Source organism: Entelurus aequoreus, linkage group LG13, assembly GCF_033978785.1.
Source record: "Entelurus aequoreus isolate RoL-2023_Sb linkage group LG13, RoL_Eaeq_v1.1, whole genome shotgun sequence".
In the NCBI taxonomy this organism is placed as follows: Eukaryota; Metazoa; Chordata; class Actinopteri; order Syngnathiformes; family Syngnathidae; genus Entelurus; species Entelurus aequoreus.
Window position 1 is genome coordinate 60,162,364 of NC_084743.1, and position 22,834 is coordinate 60,185,197.

Sequence of the window (22,834 nt, forward strand, 5' to 3'; positions counted from 1 at the left end):
TAAATACTGAAATATTTTTAAATAAAAGAAAATGTTAAAAAAAAAACTCCATTAAAATCCTTAATAAATATATATTTTTTAAAGAGTAATCTCTTGTTTACAGCTGTTAATTGATTTGGGGCCTGACTGTGCTAAAATAATTTCCACAGTTATAAGTCATACAAATAATATTTGTATTACTTGACCATAAAATAACTGTTTTTTAAATAGTTTTTTATAACAAACAATTAGTGATACCTAATTTAAATATAACACAAATACATTTATAAATGATCCAATTTACATTGTAAATACTGAAATATTTTTAAATCTACGCTGGCTTCATCCAATATAGTAATGCTGCCTCAGCCAATCAGTGACCACGATACTGAGCAGCGCACTCTGATTGGTTAGGTATCATCTAGCCCACATAAAAAGTGGTATAAAAGAGCAAACAGGTGAAATCTAACAAGAAAATGTTGCAATGCTTACTCTAATAACACAAAGCTGCCATGCAGGCTGTTTATTCCTTTAAAAAATAATAATGAATCAAAATCAATGTCATTATGAATTATTGACCTATTCGAGGCTCCAATTACGTCACATTAAATATTCCACCTTGAGATATTTTATGGGGAAAATGTTGCATATTTTGTGTTTGCCATATAAAAAACTGAGCTATTTTTTAAAAGAAAGGCCTCAAACAAAAAACATAAACAACAATAAAACGTATAATTGACGGATAGATCTGTAGTTGATCTCGAGATTATTGTGTTCAAAGTAAACAGTAAAAAAAATTATAATTTATTTTTGAACACTTTAATGAGTCTAACCCTTTTGGATCCCCAATCATTTTAGTGTGATTTGTTTTTAAGTGTCATTGCTTAGAAAATAATAATGAATTAAAATCAACGGTGTTATGAGTAATTGACCTTTTTAAGGCTCCAATTATTATATAATCTCAAATATTCCACTTAAAAATGTTATTGGGTGAAAATATTGCATATTTTGTATTTTTTCCATTAAAAAAATGGGTTTTCTTTGACAAAAAGAGCATACAACTTTAATCTTTAAAAACGTTATATTGACAGATAGACCTAATGTTGACCTAGATCAGGGGTCACCAACCTTTTTGATAGCAAGAGCTACTTCTTGGGTACTGATTAATGCGAAGGGCTACCAGTTTGATACACACTTAAATAAATTGCCAGAAATAGCCAATTTGCTCAATTTACCTTTAACTCTATGTTATTATTAATAATTAATGATATTTACACATAATTGAACGGTTTAAAAGAGGAGAAAACACGAAAAAAATGACAATTCAATTTTGAAACATAGTTTATCTTCAATTTCGACTCTTTAAAATTCAAAATTCAACCGAAAAAAAGAAGAGAAAAACTAGCTAATTCGAATCTTTTTGAAAAAATTAAAAAAAAGAATTTATGGAATATCATTAGTAATTTTTCCTGATTAAGATTAATTTTAGAATTTTGATAACATGTTTTAAATAGGTTAAAATCCAATCTGCACTTTGTTAGAATATATAACAAATTGGACCAAGCTATATTTCTAACAAAGATAAATCATTATTTCTTCTAGATTTTCCAGAACAAAATTTTAAAAGAAATTCAAAAGACTTTGAAATAAGATTTAAATTTGATTCTACAGATTTTCTAGCTTTGCCAGAATATTTTTTTTGAATTTTAATCATAATAAGTTTGAAGAAATATTTCACAAATATTCTTTGTCAAAAAAACAGAAGCTAAAATGAAAAATTTAATGAAAATGTATTTATTATTCTTTACAATAAAAAAGATAAATTTACTTGGACATCGATTTAAATTGTCAGGAAAGAAGAGGAAGGAATTTAAAAGGTAAAAAGGTATATGTGTTTAAAAATCCTAAAATCATTTTTAAGGTTGTATTTTTTCCCTAAAATTGTCTTTCTGAAAGTTATAAGAAGCAAAGTAAAAAAAAAAAAAATTAATTTATTTAAACAAGTGAAGACCAAGTCTTTAAAATATTTTCTTGGATTTTCAAATTCTATTTGAGTTTTGTCTCTCTTAGAATTAAAAATGTCGGGCAAAGCGAGACCAGCTTGTTAGTAAATAAATAACATTTAAAAAATAGAGGCAGCTCACTGGTAAGTGCTGCTATTTGAGCTATTTTTAGAACAGGCCAGCGGGCTACTCATCTGGTCCTTACGGGCTACCTGGTGCCCGCGGGCACCGCGTTGGTGACCCCTGATCTAGAGATTTAAAACTTGAATAATAATGAAAATAGTAATACTGAATAATGACACATTTTTTATATTTTTTTTGACTAAAACCCTGTGGGGGATTAAGCTTGAGTGGAGGCCTAAATGTATATTTTTTATACATATATTGTATTGGTTTTTGAAATAAAAAATATCAAAATGGCCCCCGCTTGCTTTGATTTTTCAGTGTGCGGCCCTCAGTGGAAAAAGTTTGGACGCCCCTGATCTAGCCAATACTACTGGAACATTGTCTTTTTTTTAACTTCATTTACAAATTGTTATTCTTTTAAAAACTGAAAAATTCAAACTTTGACTGTGTTATATAATATTATTACAACCCGGGTGTGGAAGTTGCCCTCCTGTGGGTTCCCCCTGATCACGTAGTCAGGTTTGACAATTGTTTTTATCCGTGCACACGCCACAACGGCACACTCCTCTGCGACTTTTCAGTCCTTCGTTTGAGTCTTTTCTCTCGGCGTGTCTCTACCTCTCGCTCCAACTCCCCACAACTTGTCTCGCTCCGGCTGCTGCTAATAAAGGCCGCTGTCTTCGAGGCCGGTCCTTGCACGCCCCACTCCACACTGGGAAAATATATTTAAAAATTTTTTAGGACATTGCTTGTTTTGTGTAGCTGTTGGCTACAAATGAATTTCAGGTGTTATTGTGTTACAGTGTACAACACACCTGTTAGGTATTGTATTAAATATAATAACTCACTTTAAAGTTAAAACACATGTCATTAATTAAAATAAAACCTACAGTAATTTCTGCTGTGCTCGTGAGAATCGATGAGTGGAGAATGTAATCCGATTACTCCGGGCGTCACTAATCCACCTGCAGGAGATGCAAGCACTTTCATTGAAGTGAGCACATCCATAAAGACACGCTTGATGTCCGCCATGCAGGACACGCTGCTGCTGGGCCTGGAGGGCATCAAGAAGACCATCCTGCACGGAGGAACTGGAGATGTGCCCAAGTTCATCACCGGAGCAAAGGTGAGACGTCTTCTTTACACCCAAAATATTACTGCACCAATTCATCTTCCGGATGACGTCAAGGGTCCATTTGAAGTTGCAAATGTTGACTTGCTAACGTCTTAAAGTCTCTATGTTGAAGTGGAGGTATGGAAAAGTCTGGAATAAGTTGGAAAATAAATGCAAGTTCAGGCAAAAAAAAAACAGTAATAATGCAAGACAACTTTGTGGGGACTATAATTGACAGGAAAAAGTGCAACTCACACTTGCAGCCAGCAGAGGGCGGCACTAGTTGTCAAGTACAGCAATAGTATTTAATGGTCACAATATTTAAGATGCACTTTTGAGCCTATCAGAGGTCTCTAACTGCATCACGTGTTCAATTACTAGATGCAGAATTATTTATCATGATTATAATTGTGATTATTAAACTATGTCATCAACTCAACTGCAGCCCAGAACATTCCACCCACAAACTAATATACACACTTTTACTGTACTATTATGGACCTATTACTACTACATTATACTGCTGTACTAGTACTACTATACTGTATTATCACTTCACTTTTACTGTGCTATTAATACTATACTACTGTACTATTACTACTTTACTACCGTACTATTACTACTACACTACTGTACTATTACTTCTATACTACTGTGCTATTACTGCACTACTACTACTACACTATTACTTCTATACTACTGTACTATTATGGACCTATTACTACTACACTATACTGCTGTACTAGTACTACTATACTGTATTATTACTTCACTTTTACTGTGCTATTAATACTATACTAGTGTACTATTACTACTTTACTACTGCCCTATTACTACACTATTACTTCTATACTACTGTGCTATTACTGCACTACTACTACTACACTTGCAACTGTTATGTAAAGAAAAGGGGTAGGATTAAATAAGCTCTGCTTCTTCCTACTCCTTTTCGAACATGTTGAAAAGAAACTGGAAATTGTGATGTATCATGTTGTATACTTGCATGTTCGAAATAAACTCAAACTCAAACTCAAACTCAAACACTATTACTTCTATACTACTGTACTATTATGGACCTATTACTACTACACTATACTGCTGTACTAGTACTACTATACTGTATTATTACTTCACTTTTACTGTGCTATTAATACTATACTACTGTACTATTACTACTTTACTACTGTACTATTACTACTACACTACTGTACTATTACTACTACACTACTACACTATTACTTCTATACTACTGTGCTATTACTGCACTATTAAACTGTACTATTACTACCAGACCATTGTACTATTTATACTACACTTAGTGTACTATTACGACTACACTATCAATACTATACTACTGTACTAGTACTACCATACTGTATTATTACTTCACTTTTACTTTGCTATTAATACTATACTACTGTACTATTACTACTTTACTAACATACTATTACTACTACACTACTGTACTATTACTACATTATTACTTCTATACTACTGTGCTATTACTGCACTATTATACTGTACAATTACTACACTATTGTACTATTTATACTACTCTTACTGTACTATTACTACTGCACTATTTTACTATTTATACTACTCTTACTGTGCTATTACTACTACACTATCAATACTATACTACTGTACTATTGCTACCATATTGTATTACTTCACTTTTACTGTGCTATTAATACTATACTACTGTACTATAACTGCTTTACCACAGTACTGTTACTGCACTATTATTACTATAAAACGGTACTATTATTTCTATACTACTGTGCTATTACTGCACTCTTATACTGTACTATTACTACTACACTTACTGTACTATTACTACTGTACCATTTATACCACACTATTGTACTATTAAAACTGTACATCTGCAATATTACTATATTGTATATTACTTCACCATTACTACTATACCATTGTTCTATTACTGTGCTATTAATACTATACTAGTGTACTATTACTACTTTACTACCATACTGCAACTGCCCTATTACTACTATACAATTGTAATATTACTACTACACTATGGTACTATTACTACCCTATTAATATTATATTACTGCACTATTACGCTAAACTATTACCATTGTACTATTATTGCACCCTTACTGTAATGTTACTACAACACTGCTTTACTATTGCCATTATTACTATATTACTGCACTATTACAACTATAATACTACTACTTAACTGTATTATTACTACTATACCACTGTTATAATACTGTGCTATTAATACTATGCTACTATAATATTACTGCTCTATTACTACTATAAAACTGTACTATTACTTCTAAACTACTGTACTATTGCTACTACTACACTATTACTGCACTGTTATACTGAACTATTACTATTATATTACTATTACTATTATATTACTGACCTATTACTGCACTATTACTACCATACTACTGTACTATTAATACTATACTACTGTACTATTACTCCTTTACTGCCTTGCTACTATAACAAAACTGTACTATTAGTACTATACTTCTGTTCTATTACCGCACTATTATACTAAACTGTTACTACTGTACTATTACTACTACACAACTGTACTGTTAAAGTTACTACTATATTACTGAACCACTGTTACTACTATAATACTGTGCAATTATGACCAGACTACTGTGCTATTACTACTATACTACTGCACTATTACTACTATGCTACTGTGCTAGTACTAATATACTACTGTACTATTACTACTTGACTGTATTATTACTTCCCTATTACTATCATACCACTCTGCTATTACTGTGCTAGTACTACTATACTACTGTACTATCAATACTATGCTACTGTGCTAGTACTGCTATACTACTGTACTATTACTACATGACTGTATTATTACTTCACTACTACTACCATACCACTCTTCTATTACTGTGCTAGTACTACTATACTACTGTACTATTACTACATGACTGTATTATTACTTCACTACTACCACCATACCACTCTTCTATTATTGTGCTAGTACTACTATACTACTGTACTATTACTACATGACTGTATTATTACTTCACTACTACTACCATACCACTCTTCTAGTACTGTGCTAGTACTACTATACTACTGTACTATTACTACATGACTGTATTATCACTTCACTACTACTACCATAGCACTCTGCTAGTACTACTATACTACTGTACTATTACTACTTGACTGTGTAATTACTTCACTACTACTACCATACCACTCTTCTAGTACTGTGGTAGTACTATTATACTACTGTACTATTACTACTTGACTGTATTATCACTTCACTACTACTACCATACCACTCTTCTAGTACTGTGCTAGTACTATTGTACTACTGTACTATTACTACTTGACTGTATTATCACTTCACAACTACTACCATACCACTCTTCTATTACTGTGTTAAAGTTAAAGTACCAATGATTGTCACACACACACACACTAGGTGTGGCGAAATTATTCTCTGCATTTGACCCATCGCTCTTGATCACCCCCTGGGAGGTGAGGGGAGCAGTGAGCAGCAGCGATGGCCACGCCCAGGCACAATTTTTGGTGATTTTACCCCCAATTCCAACCCTTGATCCTTGATCCTAATCTACGATTTGACTTCCTGGAATGGCCTTGACGCTGCAACAACAGGAGCAGGCTGTTCTGAGAACATCCCCCGAGGACACTTTTGACCTCCCTCCCTCCTCGACGACACCTAGAGTCGAACTTATGGACACTACATCAACACACCCAAGACAATGGGCATATACATACACACACTTACACACACACACCCCACGCCTTCACCACCGCTTGATTCCCCTTCGGGGTGATGGACGGCTGGTAGCGCTTTATAGCAGCAGTTGACCTCCAGGGCCCCAACTCCCCCCGCCCCTCTGTTGCGGGTTGTTGTGATTATATGTAACGTGTTTATGTGTGCATTTTCTGGGGTCACCGCTTGTGTCGGGATTTCTTCAGGTGACGTTCCACTTCCGCACTACGCTGTGCGACGACGAGCGCACCGTTGTGGACGACAGCAAAGCTGTGGGACGCCCCATGGAGATCGTCATCGGCAACATGTTCAAACTAGACGTGTGGGAGACGCTGCTGGCCTCCATGAGGGTCGGGGAGGTGGCCCAGTTCTGGTGTGACACCATCGTGAGTACTACACACAAACTTCATCCAATTTCACTACATCATGGAAATAATCAGGGACGTCCCGGAGGCTGGAGTACTGGCCGATACGTATACTGATACCATGCGATATCAGCTGGAAACATACACGCCATAATGTTGTAAAATGTTTGATCAAGTGAAGTGAGTCAAACAGAGAACCATGGTAGCTCTGAAAAATATTCATCTATTTATTATTATTAATATGGAATGGACTTATGCTGTCTTTAAGTTGAAGTGCTCGTCTGTGCATCGGCTGGGGACATCTCTGTGCTGCTGACCTGTCTCCGCTCGGGATGGTCTCCTGCTGGCCCCACTATGGACTGGACTCTCACTATTATGTTAGATCCACTATGGACTGGACTCTCACTATTATGTTAGATCCACTATGGACTGGACTCTCACACTATTATGTTAGATCCACTATGGACTGGACTCTCACACTATTATGTTAGATCCACTATGGACCGGACTCTCTCACTATTATGTTAGATCCACTATGGACTGGACTCTCACAATATTATGTTAGATCCACTATGGACCGGACTCTCTCACTATTATGTTAGATCCACTATGGACCGGACTCTCTCACTATTATGTTAGATCCACTATGGACCGGACTCTCTCACTATTATGTTAGATCCACTATGGACCGGACTCTCTCACTATTATGTTAGATCCACTATGGACCGGACTCTCTCACTATTATGTTAGATCCACTATGGACCGGACTCTCTCACTATTATGTTAGATCCACTATGGACCGGACTCTCTCACTATTATGTTAGATCCACTATGGACCGGACTCTCTCACTATTATGTTAGATCCACTATGGACCGGACTCTCTCACTATTATGTTAGATCCACTATGGACCGGACTCTCTCACTATTATGTTAGATCCACTATGGACCGGACTCTCTCACTATTATGTTAGATCCACTATGGACTGGACTCTCACTATTATGTTAGATCCACTATGGACTGGACTCTCACACTATTATGGTTAGATCCACTATGGACTGGACTCTCACAATATTATGTTAGATCCACTATGGACTGGACTCTCACTATTATGTTAGATCCACTATGGACTGGACTCTCACTATTATGTTAGATCCACTATGGACTGGACTCTCTCACTATTATGTTAGATCCACTATGGACTGGACTCTCACTATTATGTTAGATCCACTATGGACTGGACTCTCACAATATTATGTTAGATCCACTATGGACTGGACTCTCACTATTATGTTAGATCCACTATGGACTGGACTCTCACACTATTATGTTAGATCCACTATGGACTGGACTCTCTCACTATTATGTTAGATCCACTATGGACTGGACTCTCACAATATTATGTTAGATCCACTATGGACTGGACTCTCACTATTATGTTAAATCCACTATGGACTGGACTCTCACACTATTATGTTAGATCCACTATGGACTGGACTCTCACAATATTATGTTAGATCCACTATGGACTGGACTCTCACTATTATGTTAGATCCACTATGGACTGGACTCTCACACTATTATGTTAGATCCACTATGGACTGGACTCTCTCACTATTATGTTAGATCCACTATGGACTGGACTCTCACACTATTATGTTAGATCCACTATGGACTGGACTCTCACAATATTATGTTAGATCCACTATGGACTGGACTCTCACTATTATGTTAGATCCACTATGGACTGGACTCTCACACTATTATGTTAGATCCACTATGGACTGGACTCTCACACTATTATGTTAGATCCACTATGGACTGGACTCTCACCCTATTATGTTAGATCCACTATGGACTGGACTCTCACACTATTATGTTAGATCCACTATGGACTGGACTCTCACACTATTATGTTAGATCCACTATGGACTGGACTCTCACACTATTATGTTAGATCCACTATGGACTGGACTCTCACACTATTATGCTAGATCCACCCGACGTCCATTGCACCAGTCGCCCAGGGGGGGTCCCCACATCTGCGGTCCCCTTCAAGGTTTCTCATTGTCCCATTGGGTTGAGTTTTTCCTTGCCCTGATGTGGGATCTGAGTCGAGGATGTCTTTGTGGCTTGTGCAGCCCTTTGAGACACTTGTGATTTAGGGCTATGTAAGTAAACATTGATTGATTGATTGATAAGTGAAGTGATAATTGTTTTTGTCGACACTTCGTGGCCACAATAATTCATGAAGTTAGTAGTACGTTAAATGATGCGGACACGTTTGTTACTGGATACGTTCTCGCCTGCCTTGGAGACTTTGAATGCGTGAGTAATCTGCAACTATAATTATTTGGCAACCGCTGTTTCTAAGGGACGGGGGGCCGTAAACAGCCATCGCCTTTGATTAAAACAGTTCAAAGAAAAGAAAATTAAATATATATATTTTTAAAAAATACTTAATGTCCAATATTTTAATACATTGTGAAATACAATTTAAAATAAATCATCAAAATAAATTTAGAGTAAAATTATTTATTTAAACCATTTTTAAAATGTATTTGACGATTCATTCATTATATTTTAACCATTTATCTAACTGTAAAAAAAAAAAAAAAAGTGTATATTTTATGGTTAAAAAAACTGGCAGCTCAGTCGCCAGAATTTTATCATAAAAATAACGTCGGTACTTTAAAAAAGTAAATTACATTGTGTGTGTGTGGAATAGTCACACTGTTATTCATCTGCAGCAGTCTCACTTTTGTCTAATCGGCTCATATTCCTGCTGAATCAGCACAACTGACTCCCCTCCACTCTGATTAGATTTGAAGGGGCTCAGAGTGTTAAGCACACACACACACACACACACACACACACACACACACACACACACACACACACACACACACACACACACACACACACACACACACACACACACACACACACACACACACTACAAAATGTTGCTTGGGTTCCCTTACAAAAAAACCCCCCACACAATTACTGTATTACTGCTATTCATTTTCTAAATACAGCTTGTATAAACATATATTTGTTACTCAAAGATTGAACATTTTTATGTGGGGAAATACAGATAATAGTGAAAAATGTTCCATAAAACCGTAATGTAGTTAACATTCACATGTAATCTCGCTCAAAGTTATTCCAGAACCGTATTACATATTTAACTGACTACGTTTAGCAAGTATGTATGTCAGGTTCAAACACTGACGACATCTATTAAACAAGACAAGAAGCAAGGAATTAAACAGAGACAGAATTAAATTTGGCTCAATTGAGGAGAGACGTCTGGACTGTACTCTTTGCACAGTCTCACCACGCTCTGGCGAAAGACTGTACTTTTATTTGGACTTTCCCCGATTACATGGCAACAGCTGTTTCTAAGGGACGGGGGTCGTAAACAGCCATTGCCTTTGATTACAGAAAAAGTCGTAAACAGTTCACAGAAAAGGTCGTAAAAAAAGTTCAAAGAAGACGTACCTGAAACTTGGGCAGATCCTGCTTTCCTCTTCGCTTTGTAGTTCTCGGGTCAAAACAAAATCTTTCTGTGGATTACAATACATGAAAGAAACAGAACACCTTCATGTTGCTTCCCATCCTACACAGTGGGAGTTTTCCAAGCCTTCTTCTTGGCAGGTTCAAAGACGGCTTCTGTCTGCTCGCCGGGAACTCATGGCAACACAAAGTTTTGTGATAACTAAAGATACAATTATTCTGACAATGTATAACTTGGGTAACAGTTTTGTATCGAGCAAACCTTTAAAAATATTTTCTTGCTGATATTTGATACATTTTTAGTCCCTCCACTGACAAGCCAGCAGCTAAGTATGTTTCCATACACAGTGTGGAGCCGCTCCACAAATTTAGTAATAATAATTACCGTCATTACGGCAAATACGCTGCATTTTTTGGTATATTAAGTATTATTATCACTGGAGGACGAGGCTAAACATGCTGCACACCGAGAGCAAGCCAGAAGCATGCGTGCTAATAGCTAAGCTAACCGCTAAAATGGCTTAAAAACAACAGAATAAAATAAATGATTATTGACGTGTAAAGTAAGCAGATATTATCAGGAAATGAACAAGTACATTAATCAAAATTAGAGAGAGGATAATAAAATAAGTCTTTTTCCAATAGTAGTTTTTACTTTTGTTTTGTTGTTGAGTACTATTGACTTTGTTTTGATTGAACAAATGTAAGTGATAAGAGAAAAAGGAAATAGTTTAAATATTGTTAAATTGTCATAATAAATAATACATGTGATCTCCCTTATGGATGATTGGTATCAGAATCAGCAGCATGAAGCCATGATCTCTAGAAACAGTATCGTGACTTATTGCAATATCAATATATTATTATTATTGTTATTAGTGAGAAGTGTGTAATAAATGAGGATGGAATGATTTGTGCAGTAAAGGTGAAAGGTCAGCATAATACTGTAAATAAAGTATATATTTATTTATTTCCTGGTCGTCCTCCAAAGCACACGGGCGTGTATCCTCTGGTGTCTAAGAGCATGAGGCGCATCGCAGAAGGCAAGGACCCGGTGGACTGGCATGTGCGCACATGCGGCATGGCCAACATGTTCGCCTACCACACTCTGGGCTACCAAGACCTGGACCAGCTGATGAAGGAGCCCAGACCTCTCTTCTTCATCCTGGAGCTCATGCAGGTCACACCCACAACTCTCTCTCTGTGTGTGCGTGTGTGTGTGTGTGTGTGTGTGTGTGTGTGTGTGTGTGTGTGTGTGTGTGTGTGTGTGTGTGTGTGTGTTTTTGTGTGTGCGTGTTTTTTCCGTGTGTTTTTGTTTGTGTGTTTGCGTGTGTTTTTTTGTTTGTGTGTGTGGTTTTTTGTGTGTGATAGTTTTGTTTGTGTGAGTGTTTTTTGTGTGCGTGGTTTTTGTGTGTGCGTGTGTGTGTTTTTGTATGTTTTTTAGTGTGTGCGTGTTTTTGTGTGTGTGTGCGCACGTGTTTTTTTGTTTGTGTGTGTGGTTTTGTGTTTGTGTGTATTTTTTGTTTGTGTGAGTGTTATTTGTGTGCGTGGTTTGTGTGTGTGTGTTTTAGTGTGTTTGTGTTTTTGTGCGTGTGTGTGCGCACGTTTGTGTGTGTTTTTTGTGTGTGTGTTTTCTTGTATTTCTACCCTTCTTCAGATATCAACAAGGAAAAGTTTTTTGTGTGCATGGTTTTGTTAGCGTGTGTGTTTTTGTATGTTTTTTGTGTGTGTGTTTTTGTGTGTGCGCGCATGTTTTTTTGTTTGTGTGTGGTTTTTTGTTTGTGTGAGTGTTTTTTGTGTGCATGGTTTTTGTGTGTGTTTTTTGTGTGTGTGTTTGTGTTGTGTGTGTGTGCGTGTGTGTTTTTGTATGTTTTTTTGTGTGAGCGTGTATTTGTGTGTGTGTGCGCGCGAGAGTTTTTTGTTTGTGAGTGGTTTTTTTTGTGTGTAGTTTTTTTGTTAATGTGAGTGTTTTTTGTGTGTTAATGTGAGTGTTTTTTGTGTGTGCGTGTTTTTGTGGTTTTTATGTGTGTTTTTTTGTGTGTGTGTTTTTTGTATTTCTACCCTTCTTCAGATATCAACAAGGAAAAGTTTTTTGTGTGCGTGGTTTTGTGTGCGTGTGTGTTTTTGTATGTTTTTTTGTGTGTGTTTTTGTGTGCGTGCATGTTTTTTTGTTTGTGTGTGTGTTTTTTTTGTTAATGTGAGTGTTTTTTGTGTGAGTTTTTTTGTGTGTGTTTTTTTGTGTGTTTTTTTGTGTGTGTGTTTTTTGTGTGTGTGTTTTCTTGTATTTCTACCCTTCTTGAGATATCAACAAGGAAAAGTTTTATGTGTGGGGTTTTGTGTGCGTGTGTTTTTGTATGTTTTTTTGTGTGTGTATGTGGTTTTGTGTGTGCATGTTTTTTTGTGTGTGTGTGTTTTTTGTGTGTTTGTGTGTTTTTCTGTGTGCGTGTTTTTGTATGTTTTTTTGTGTGTGTTTTTTTGTGTGCGTCTTTTTTGTGTGTGTGTATGTGTGTGCGGGCGTGTTTTTTTGTCTGTGTGTGGTTTTTTGTGGGTTTTTTTTGTTTGTGTGAGTGTTTTTGTGTGCGTAGTTTTTGTGTGTGTGTGTGTGTGTGTGTGTGTGTGTGTGTGTGTGTGTGTGTGTGCGTGCGCGTGCGTGTTTTTTGTGTGTGTGTTCTTGTATTTCTACCCTTCTTGAGACATCAAGAAGGAAAAGTAGCTTCCATATGAGGAGGTGTGAACAAGTGATGCCATAAATCAGGGTCCCAATAACATTGCATCTAATAGAGAATGTCTCATTTGCTCCCTGGTGGTGAAATCTATCAAAATGAGGGTGGTCCCAAAAAGGAGGGATTTTTCTAATTGACTGTGTGTCGGTTTTAAAAGTGCTCCCCCTCTGGTAACAATATGAAATAACAAGTGTGTGTAAAAATGTGAAGCGCTCCCCCTCTGGCCAACATATGTAATAACAAGTGTGTGTAAGAAATTGAAATGTGCCCCCTATGGCCAAAATGTATTTAAAAAAAATAAATAAATATATATATAGAGAGAGACTTGTTGTAATAACTTGAAGTAAATAATGAAGATTAAAAAAAATAAAAAAAAATAAAAATAAAAAAAGGTAATTAAAGAAAAGCTTACCTTTTCTAATATTTGCATAGTATGTATATATTATTAATGTTGTAAATACAAATATTTATACATCTAGAAAGGGTGGTCCTAAAGAGGTAGGCATTTTTCGGAGGTCTCAAGAAGGTAATACATACAAGAATGTGTGTGTGTGTGTGTGTGTGTGTGTGTGTGTGTGTGTGTGTGTGTGTGTGTGTGTGTGTGTGTGTGTCATACATACGTGTGCACGTGACAGGTGCTGCAGCCCAGCGAGTACAACAGAGAGTCGTGGGCCCTCAACGATGTGGAGCGGCTGAAGGCGGTGCCCGTGCTGCACGGTCAGGGCAACAAGCTCTACAAGCAGGCTCGCTACCAGGAGGCCACGCTGAAATACAAGGAGGCCATCATCTGCGTCAAGAACGTCCAGACCAAGGTGGCGACGCCTCGTGTGGCCGCACGTTTGGCGTGGTGACGACGCACGTTTGGCGTGGTGACGACGCACGTTTGGCGTGGTGACGACGTACGTGACGAGTGTTTGTCCGCAGGAGAAAGCCTGGGAGGCTCCCTGGCTGAAGCTGGAGAAGATGGCGCACACGTTAACTCTCAACTACTGCCAGTGTCTGCTCCGCATGGAGGAGTTCTACGAGGTCATAGAACACACCAGTGACATCATCAACCAGCACCCAGGTTGGACACACCCACACACACACATCACTTACCGTGAATAAGACACTATACTTTTTTCCTACACTTTGAACCCCGGGGTTCATAAAATGTTGGGGCTAAATTATTAGATTTTTCTCTAGTAACAGCCATAATAAAAGTTGTTTAATGTGTTCGGGTCTGTGGGACCCGTTTTAATTTTTATAAAAAATATTGATGTAATCATAGTAGTATCGACTAGATACGCTCTTGTACTTGGTATCATTACAGTGGATGTCAGGTGTAGATCCACCCGTGGCGTTTGTTTACATTGTGACTAGAGATGTCCGATAATGACTTTTTTGCCGATATCCGATATTGTCCAACTCTTAATTACCGATTCCGATATCAACCGATACCGATATATACAGTCGTGGAATGAACACATTATTATAATTAATTTTGTTGTGATGTCCCGCTGGATGCATTAAACAATGTAACAAGGTTTTCCAAAATAAATCCACTCAAGTTATGGAAAAAAAAATGCCAACATGGCACTGCCATATTTATTATTGAAGTCACAAAGTGCATTATTTTTTTTAACATGCCTCAAAACAGCAGCTTGGAATTTGGGACATGCTCTCCCTGAGAGAGCATGAGGAGGTTGAGGTGGGCGGGGTTGGGGGATGTATATTGTAGCGTCCCGGAAGAGTTAGTGCTGCAAGGGGTTCTGGGTATTTGTTCTGTTGTGTTTATGTTGTGTTACGGCGCGGATGTTCTCCCGAAATGCGTTTGTCATTCTTGTTTGGTGTGGGTTCACAGTGTGGCGCATATTTGTAACAGTGTTCAAGTTGTTTATACGGCCACCCTCAGTGTGACCTGTATGGCTGTTTATAAAGTATGCCTGGCATTCACTTGCGTGTGTGAAAAGCCGTAGATATTATGTGATTGGGCCGACACGCAAAGGCAGTGCCTTTAAGGTTTATTGGCGCTCTGTACTTCTCCCTACCGTTTTAAAAAGTCATACATTTTACTTTTTGAAACGATACCGATAATTTCCGATATTACATTTTAAAGCATTTGTCGGCCGATAATATCGGCAATCCGACATTATCGGACATCTCTATCCTAAACTAATGTAAAGTATCAAACAACAGAAGAATAAGTGATTATTACATTTTAACAGAAGTGTCGATAGAACATGTTGAAACAGAAAGTAAGCAGATATTAACAAGTAGATTAATAATCTATCATAATGTTGACAAAATAATATAATGATAAATGACACAATATGATACTGCATACGTCAGCAGACTAAATTAGGAGTCTTTGTTTGTTTACTTACTACTAAAATACAAGTTGTCTTGTATGTTCACTATTTTATTTAAGGACAACATTGTTCTTGGATTGCAATAATAAACATATGTTTAATGCATTGTAAGATTGTTTGTTAAAATAAAGCAGATAATGCCATTTTTGTGGTCCTATTTATTTAGAAAAGTATCAAAATACATTTTGGTACCGGTACCAAAATATTGGTATCGGGACAACACTACTGTAAACACAAAGTGTACAAAAATATGAATATGGGCATCAAAAATATGTCATGATACAAAAAATCCACCCAAAATATTGTATTGTTTTTTTTTGGCCAATACTACCGTATTTTTCGGAGTATAAGTCGCACCGGAGTATAAGTCGCACCGGCCAAAAATGCATAATAAAGAAGGGAAAAAACATATATAAGTCGCACTGGAGTATAAGTCGCATTTTTTGGGGAAATGTATTTAATAAAAGCCAACACCAAGAATAGACATTTGAAAGGCAATTTAAAATAAATAAAGAATAGTGAACAACAGGCTGAATAAGTGTACGTTATATGAGGCATAAATAACCAACTGAGAACGTGCCTGGTATGTTAACGTAACATATTATGGTAAGAGTCATTCAAATAACTATAACATATAGAACATGCTATACGTTTACCAAACAATCTGTCACTCCTAATCGCTAAATCCCACGAAATCTTATACGTCTAGTCTCTTACGTGAATGAGCTCAATAATATTATTGGATATTTTACGGTATTGTGTTAATAATTCCACACATAAGTCGCTCCTGAGTATAAGTCGCACCTCCGGCCAAACTATGAAAAAAACTGCGACTTATAGTCCGAAAAATACGGTACTTTTTCTACAATGTCAATTTGTTTTTTCGGTAGCAAATCTTACCGGCAGTGTTTAGGCTCCATAATCTTAGAGTCTGTTGAAGTTGAATTAAAGGCCTACTGAAATGATTTTTTTTTTATTTAAACGGGAATAGCAGATCCATTCTATGTGTCATACTTGATCATTTCGCGATATTGCCATATTTTTGCTGAAAGGATTTAGTAGAGAAAATCGACGATAAAGTTCGCAACTTTTGCTCGCTGATAAAAAAAAAGCCTTGCCTGTACCGGAAGTAGCGTGACGTCACAGGAGCTAGTATTCCTCACAATTCCCCGTTGTTTACAATGGAGCGAGAGAGATTCGGACCGAGAAAGTGACGATTACCCCATTAATTTGAGCGAGGATGAAAGATTCGTAGATGAGGAACGTTACAGTGAAGGACTTGAGAGACAGTGATGGACGTATCTTTTTCCGCTCTGACCGTAACTTAGGTACAAGCTGCCTCATTGGATTCCACACTCTCCTTTTTCTATTGTGAATCACGGATTTGTATTTTAAACCACCTCGGATACTATATCCTCTTGAAAATGAGAGTCGAGAACGCGAAATGGACATTCAGTGCCTTTTATCTCCACGACAATACATCGGCGAAATGCTTTAACTACGAGCTAACGTGATAGCATCGTGCTTTAACTGCATATAGAAACAAAAAAATAAACCCCTGACTGGAAGGATAGATAGAAAATCAACAATACTATTAAACCGTGGACATGTAAATACACGGTTAATGCTTTCCAGGCTGGCGAAGGTTAACAATGCTGTGCTAACGACGCCATTGAAGCTAACTTAGCAACTTAGCAACGGGACCTCACAGAGCTATGCTAAAAACATTAGCTCTCCACCTACGCCAGCCAGCCCTCATCTACTCATCAACACCCGTGTTCACCTGCGTTCCAGCGATCGGCAGAAGGACGAAGGACTTCACCCGATGCGTTTGGCGGCCCGGAGACGTAGGAAGTCAAGGTGAGGTCGGCGGCTAGCGCGGCTAGCGCTCCAACAAAGTCCTCCTGGTTGTGTTGCTGTAGTCCGCTGCTAATATACCGATCCCACCTACAACTGTCTTCTTTGCAGCCTTCCTTGTTCATTAAACAAATTGCAAAAGATGTCCAGAATACTGTGGAATTATGAAATGAAAACAGAGCTTTTTGTATAGGATTCTACGGGGTACCATAACTTCCGTTACTCTGACTTCGTCACGCGCATACGTCATCATACCGCGACGTTTCAGCCGGATATTTCCCGGGAAGTTTTAAATGTCACTTTATAAGTTAACCCGGCCGTATTGGCATGTGTTGCAATGTTAAGATTTCATCATTGATATATAAACTATCAGACTGCGTGGTCGGTAGTAGTGGCTTTCAGTAGGCCTTTAAGGTTATCCAACATGAAAATAGTGATAATTGTTAACATCCACTGATAATCCTGTTATTACAACTCAAGGTGGAAGACAGTAAATAAGTCGTATTTCCTGAAATAATGTGGCTGTTGTTCCCCTCAGGCGTCACCAAGGCCTTCTACCTGCGAGGCAAGGCCCACGCGGAGGTGTGGAACGAGGCCGAGGCCCGGCAGGACTTCAGCAAGGTTCTGGATCTGAACCCCGACATGAAAAAGACGGTGAAGAAGGAACTGGGGGTGCTGAACATGCGCATGGAGGACAAGAACCAGGAGGACAGACTCAAGTACAAAGGCATGTTTTGAAGGGGGAATATTTATACTATGGTGGGCCTCCATTGTTGTTTGCAAACATTTGCTGCATGGACGTCCACAAGGTGGCGCTGAATCTACACGTAATGTGGAGTAATAAATCCAGGCCGCGGCTAGTAAAATCAAATGGCGTGTGTTCATACAAGATGGCTTTTTCTTTAGCTTCCTCCATCTATGTGAGGTGCTGATAATGAAACATCTGTAAGTCACATCGGGGAGCAGAGGAGCGTCCCTCGGGGACACGACGCTCACGCCCATGCAGAAGTGGAATGACCACGCAATCAATGGCAGTAAACGCATCACCGCAAGGACAGGAAATGAAGGTTTGATATGCAAGCTCCAGTTTGGGTGTCCAAAGTGCGGCCCGGGGGCCATTTGCAGCCTGAAACTATTTTTTTTAAAGCCTACGGCACATTCTATACGTTATTTTACAGAAGAAAAAGTGGAATATAAGAGGAAAAAAAAAATGTATATGACTTGTTTTCAACTATTTAATGACTGAGACCCTCTTGGGTCCCCGGGACCTTTAGTGTGATTTTTTTTTTGTGTAACTGTCAGTATTTAAAAAAAAATTATGAATCAAATGCAACGTGGTTATGAATTATTTAATAATTTAAGGCTCCAATTTCTTCACATCAAATATATTTTGGAGGGAAAATATTGCAGATTTTGTATTCTGTCCATTAAAAACTGGTTGTTGTTTTTTGACAAAAAGGGACAAAAAAAATTAAATTTTGTGTCAAATCTGAAGTTAATCTATGGATGTTTTAGAGCAGTGGTCCCCAACCACCGGGCCGCGGCCCGGTACCAGTCCGCGGACCGATTGGTACCGGGCCGCACAAGAAATTAAAAAAAATATATATAATTTTTTTATTTTTATTAAATCAACATAAAAAACACAATATATACATTATATATCAATATAGATCAATACAGTCTGCAGGGATACAGTCCGTAACACATGATTGTATTTCTTTATGAACAAAAAATATATATATATATATATATTTTTTTTTTTTTAATGTTTTTTTTTACTTAAAGTTAAGTTAAAAGTAAAAAAATATTTTTTTACTGTATGACTTGATTTTAATACATTAATGACTGAGACCCTTTTGGGTCCCCGGGACTTTTAGTGTGATTTTTTATTTTTTATTAATTATTTAATAATTTAAGGCTCCAATTTCTTCACATCAAATATATTTTGGAGGGGAAATATTGCAGATTTTGTATTCTGTCCATTAAAAAAATTAAATGTGTCAAATCTGAAGTTAATCTATGGATGTTTTAGAGCAGTGGTCCCCAACCACCGGGCCGCGGCCCGGATTGGTACCGGGCCGCACAAGAAATAAAAAAAATAAAAAAATATTTTTTTATTTTTTTTAAATCAACATAAAAACACAATATATATATTATATATCAATATAGATCAATACAGTCTGCAGGGATACAGTCCATAACACATGATTGTATTTCTTTATGAAAAAAAAAATGAAGAAAAACTTTTTTTTTTAATGTTTTTTTTTTTGCTTAAAGTTAAGTTAAAAGTAAAAAAATATTTTTTTACTGTATGACTTGATTTTAATACATTAATGACTGAGACCCTTTTGGGTCCCCGGGACTTTTAGTGTGATTTTTTATTTTTTATTAATTATTTAATAATTTAAGGCTCCAATTTCTTCACATCAAATATATTTTGGAGGGGAAATATTGCAGATTTTAACCATTAAAAACTGGTTGTTTTTTTTGACAAAAAGGGACAAAAAAATTAAACTTTGTGTCAAATCTGAAGTTAATCTATGGATGTTTTAGAGTTAACAATCACCAACATTGAGACAATGACAGTAAAACGTTGTGTTATTAGTGTTAATATTGCAACATTTTCTCTTTACACTTTTTAGAATGTTTTTGAAATAGTATTTTTTTTAAATGTGCCGCGGGCCTTTAAAAAAAAAACAGGTCGCACTTTGGAAACTTCACATCAAATATTCTATTTTCTGGTTTTGCCATAAAACAGAGGGTTTGTTTTGTTTTTTGACAAAAAGGGAAAAAAATGTTTTACTTCATGTCAAATCTATGTATATTTTAGAGTTAAAAGTAAAACAATATTTGCTCACTTTATGTTGTTTTTAATTCTTTAATGACTGAGACCCTTTTGGTCCCCGGGATTTTTAGTGTGATTTTTTTTTTAAACTGAGTATATATAAAAAAAATTATAAATCAAACGTTAATGTTGTTATGAATTATTTGATTATTTAAGGCTCCAATTTCTTCACATCAAATATTCCATTTAGGGGGGAAATTCTGCATATTTTGTGTTTTTGCCATAAAACACAGGGTTTGTTTTGTTTTTTTGACAAAAAGGGACAAAAAAATTAATCGTTAAAGTTAAGTTAAAAGTAAAAAAATATTTTTTTACTGTATGACTTGATTTTAATACATTAATGACTGAGACCCTTTTGGTTCCCCGGTACTTTTAGTGTGATTTTTTATTTCCCTAACTGTCAGTATTTAAAACATTTTTTTGAATCAAATCCAATGTGGTTATGAATTATTTAATAATTTAAGGCTCCAATTTCTTCACATCAAATATATTTCGGGGGGGAAATATTGCAGATTTTGTATTCTGTCCATTAAAAACTGGTTGTTGTTTTTTTGACAAAAAGGGACAAAAATGTTTTACTTCATGTCAAATCTATGTATATTTTAGTGTTAAAAGTAAAAAAATATTTGCTCACTTTATGTTGTTTTTAATTCTTTAATGACTGAGACCCTTTTGGTCCCCGGGATTTTTAGTGTGATTTTTTTTTTCTAACTGAGTATATAAAAAAAAAATTATAAATCAAACGTTAATGTTGTTATGAATTATTTGATTATTTAAGGCTCCAATTTCTTCACATCAAATATTCCATTTAGGGGGGAAATTCTGCATATTTTGTGTTTTTGCCAAAAAACACAGGGTTTGTTTTGTTTTTTTGACAAAAAGGGACAAAAAAATTAAACGTTAAAGTTAAGTTAAAAGTAAAAAAAATATTTTTTTACTGTATGACATGATTTTAATACATTAATGACTGAGACCCTTTTGGGTCCCCGGTACTTTTAGTGTGATTTTTTATTTCCCTAACTGTCAGTATTTAAAAAAAAATTATGAATCAAACGCAATGTGGTTATGAATTATTTAATAATTTAAGGCTCCAATTTCTTCACATCAAATATATTTCGGGGGGGAAATATTGCAGGTTTTGTATTCTGTCCATTAAAAACCGGGGCGTTTGCCATAAATCACAAGGTTTGTTTTGGGGTTTTTTGACAAAAAGGGACAAAAAAATTAAACTTTGTGTCGAATCTGAAGTCAATCTATGGATTTTTTAAAGTTAAAAGTAAAAAAAATAAAAAAATTAAAAATAAAAATAATAATAACAAAAATAAATTACTGTATGACTTGTTTTTAATACTTTAATGACTGAGAGACTTTTGGGTCCGCTGGAATTTTTTTTTCCGTCAGTATTTTTATTTTTTTTAAAATTATGAATCAAACACAATAAAGTTATGAATTATTTAATTATTTAAGGTTCCAATTTCTTCACCTCAAATATTCTATTTTGAATTTTTTTTGGGGGGGGGAATATTGCAGATGTTGTATTTCGTCCATTAAAAACCGGGGGAGTTGCCATAAAAAACAGGGTTTGTTTTGCTTTTTTGACAAAAAGGGACAAAAAAAATAAACTTCATGTTAAAGAATAAGTCTGAAGTTAATCTATGAATATTTTAGCGTTGAAAGTAAAAAATATTTGTTTATTGTATAACTTGTTTTTAACACTTTAATGACAGACCCTTTTGGGTCCCCGGGACTTTTAGTGTGATTTTTGTTTCCAACTGTCAGTATTTTAAAAAAAAAATAAAAATAAAAAAAGCAACATTGATATGAATTATTTACTTATTTAAGGCTCCAATTTCTTCACATCAAATATTTTGAAATATTTTTTGGGGGAAATATTGCAGATTTTGTATTTTCGTCCATTTAACACGCGAAGTCCCAGAGAAGGGTCAATTGACACTTTTACCTAGAAAACACACAAGAGGGTCATTTGACCCCTAGTCCCCCCTGTGGACACTCCTTTTGTTATGAAAATGTGGCTGTTAGTGGCACACGGCAGGGGGCCACTTGAGCCTGTGTGGGGGAGGGGACCTTACAGCTCAAGCTTTAGTTCTGAGGTAGGTTGTGTGTGTTTTTGCAAGGATCAACAGAATGAAGGGATCAACACTCTGACATTTATTGTTAAAAAAA

General features: G+C 36.2%; 1 protein-coding gene across 1 annotated transcript; it reads left to right on the top strand.

Moving 5' to 3' along the window:
• The first annotated feature begins 3,110 nt into the window (after positions 1 to 3,110).
• On the top strand, positions 3,111 to 19,087 carry LOC133663933 (aryl-hydrocarbon-interacting protein-like 1). Its single transcript, XM_062068668.1, has 6 exons — positions 3,111 to 3,234; positions 7,198 to 7,377; positions 11,866 to 12,054; positions 14,233 to 14,409; positions 14,522 to 14,663; positions 18,344 to 19,087. The coding sequence occupies exons 1-6, from the start codon at positions 3,130 to 3,132 to the stop codon at positions 18,541 to 18,543; spliced, it is 993 nt and encodes a 330-aa protein (XP_061924652.1). The 5' UTR covers positions 3,111 to 3,129; the 3' UTR covers positions 18,544 to 19,087.
• Positions 19,088 to 22,834: the final 3,747 nt, after the last annotated feature.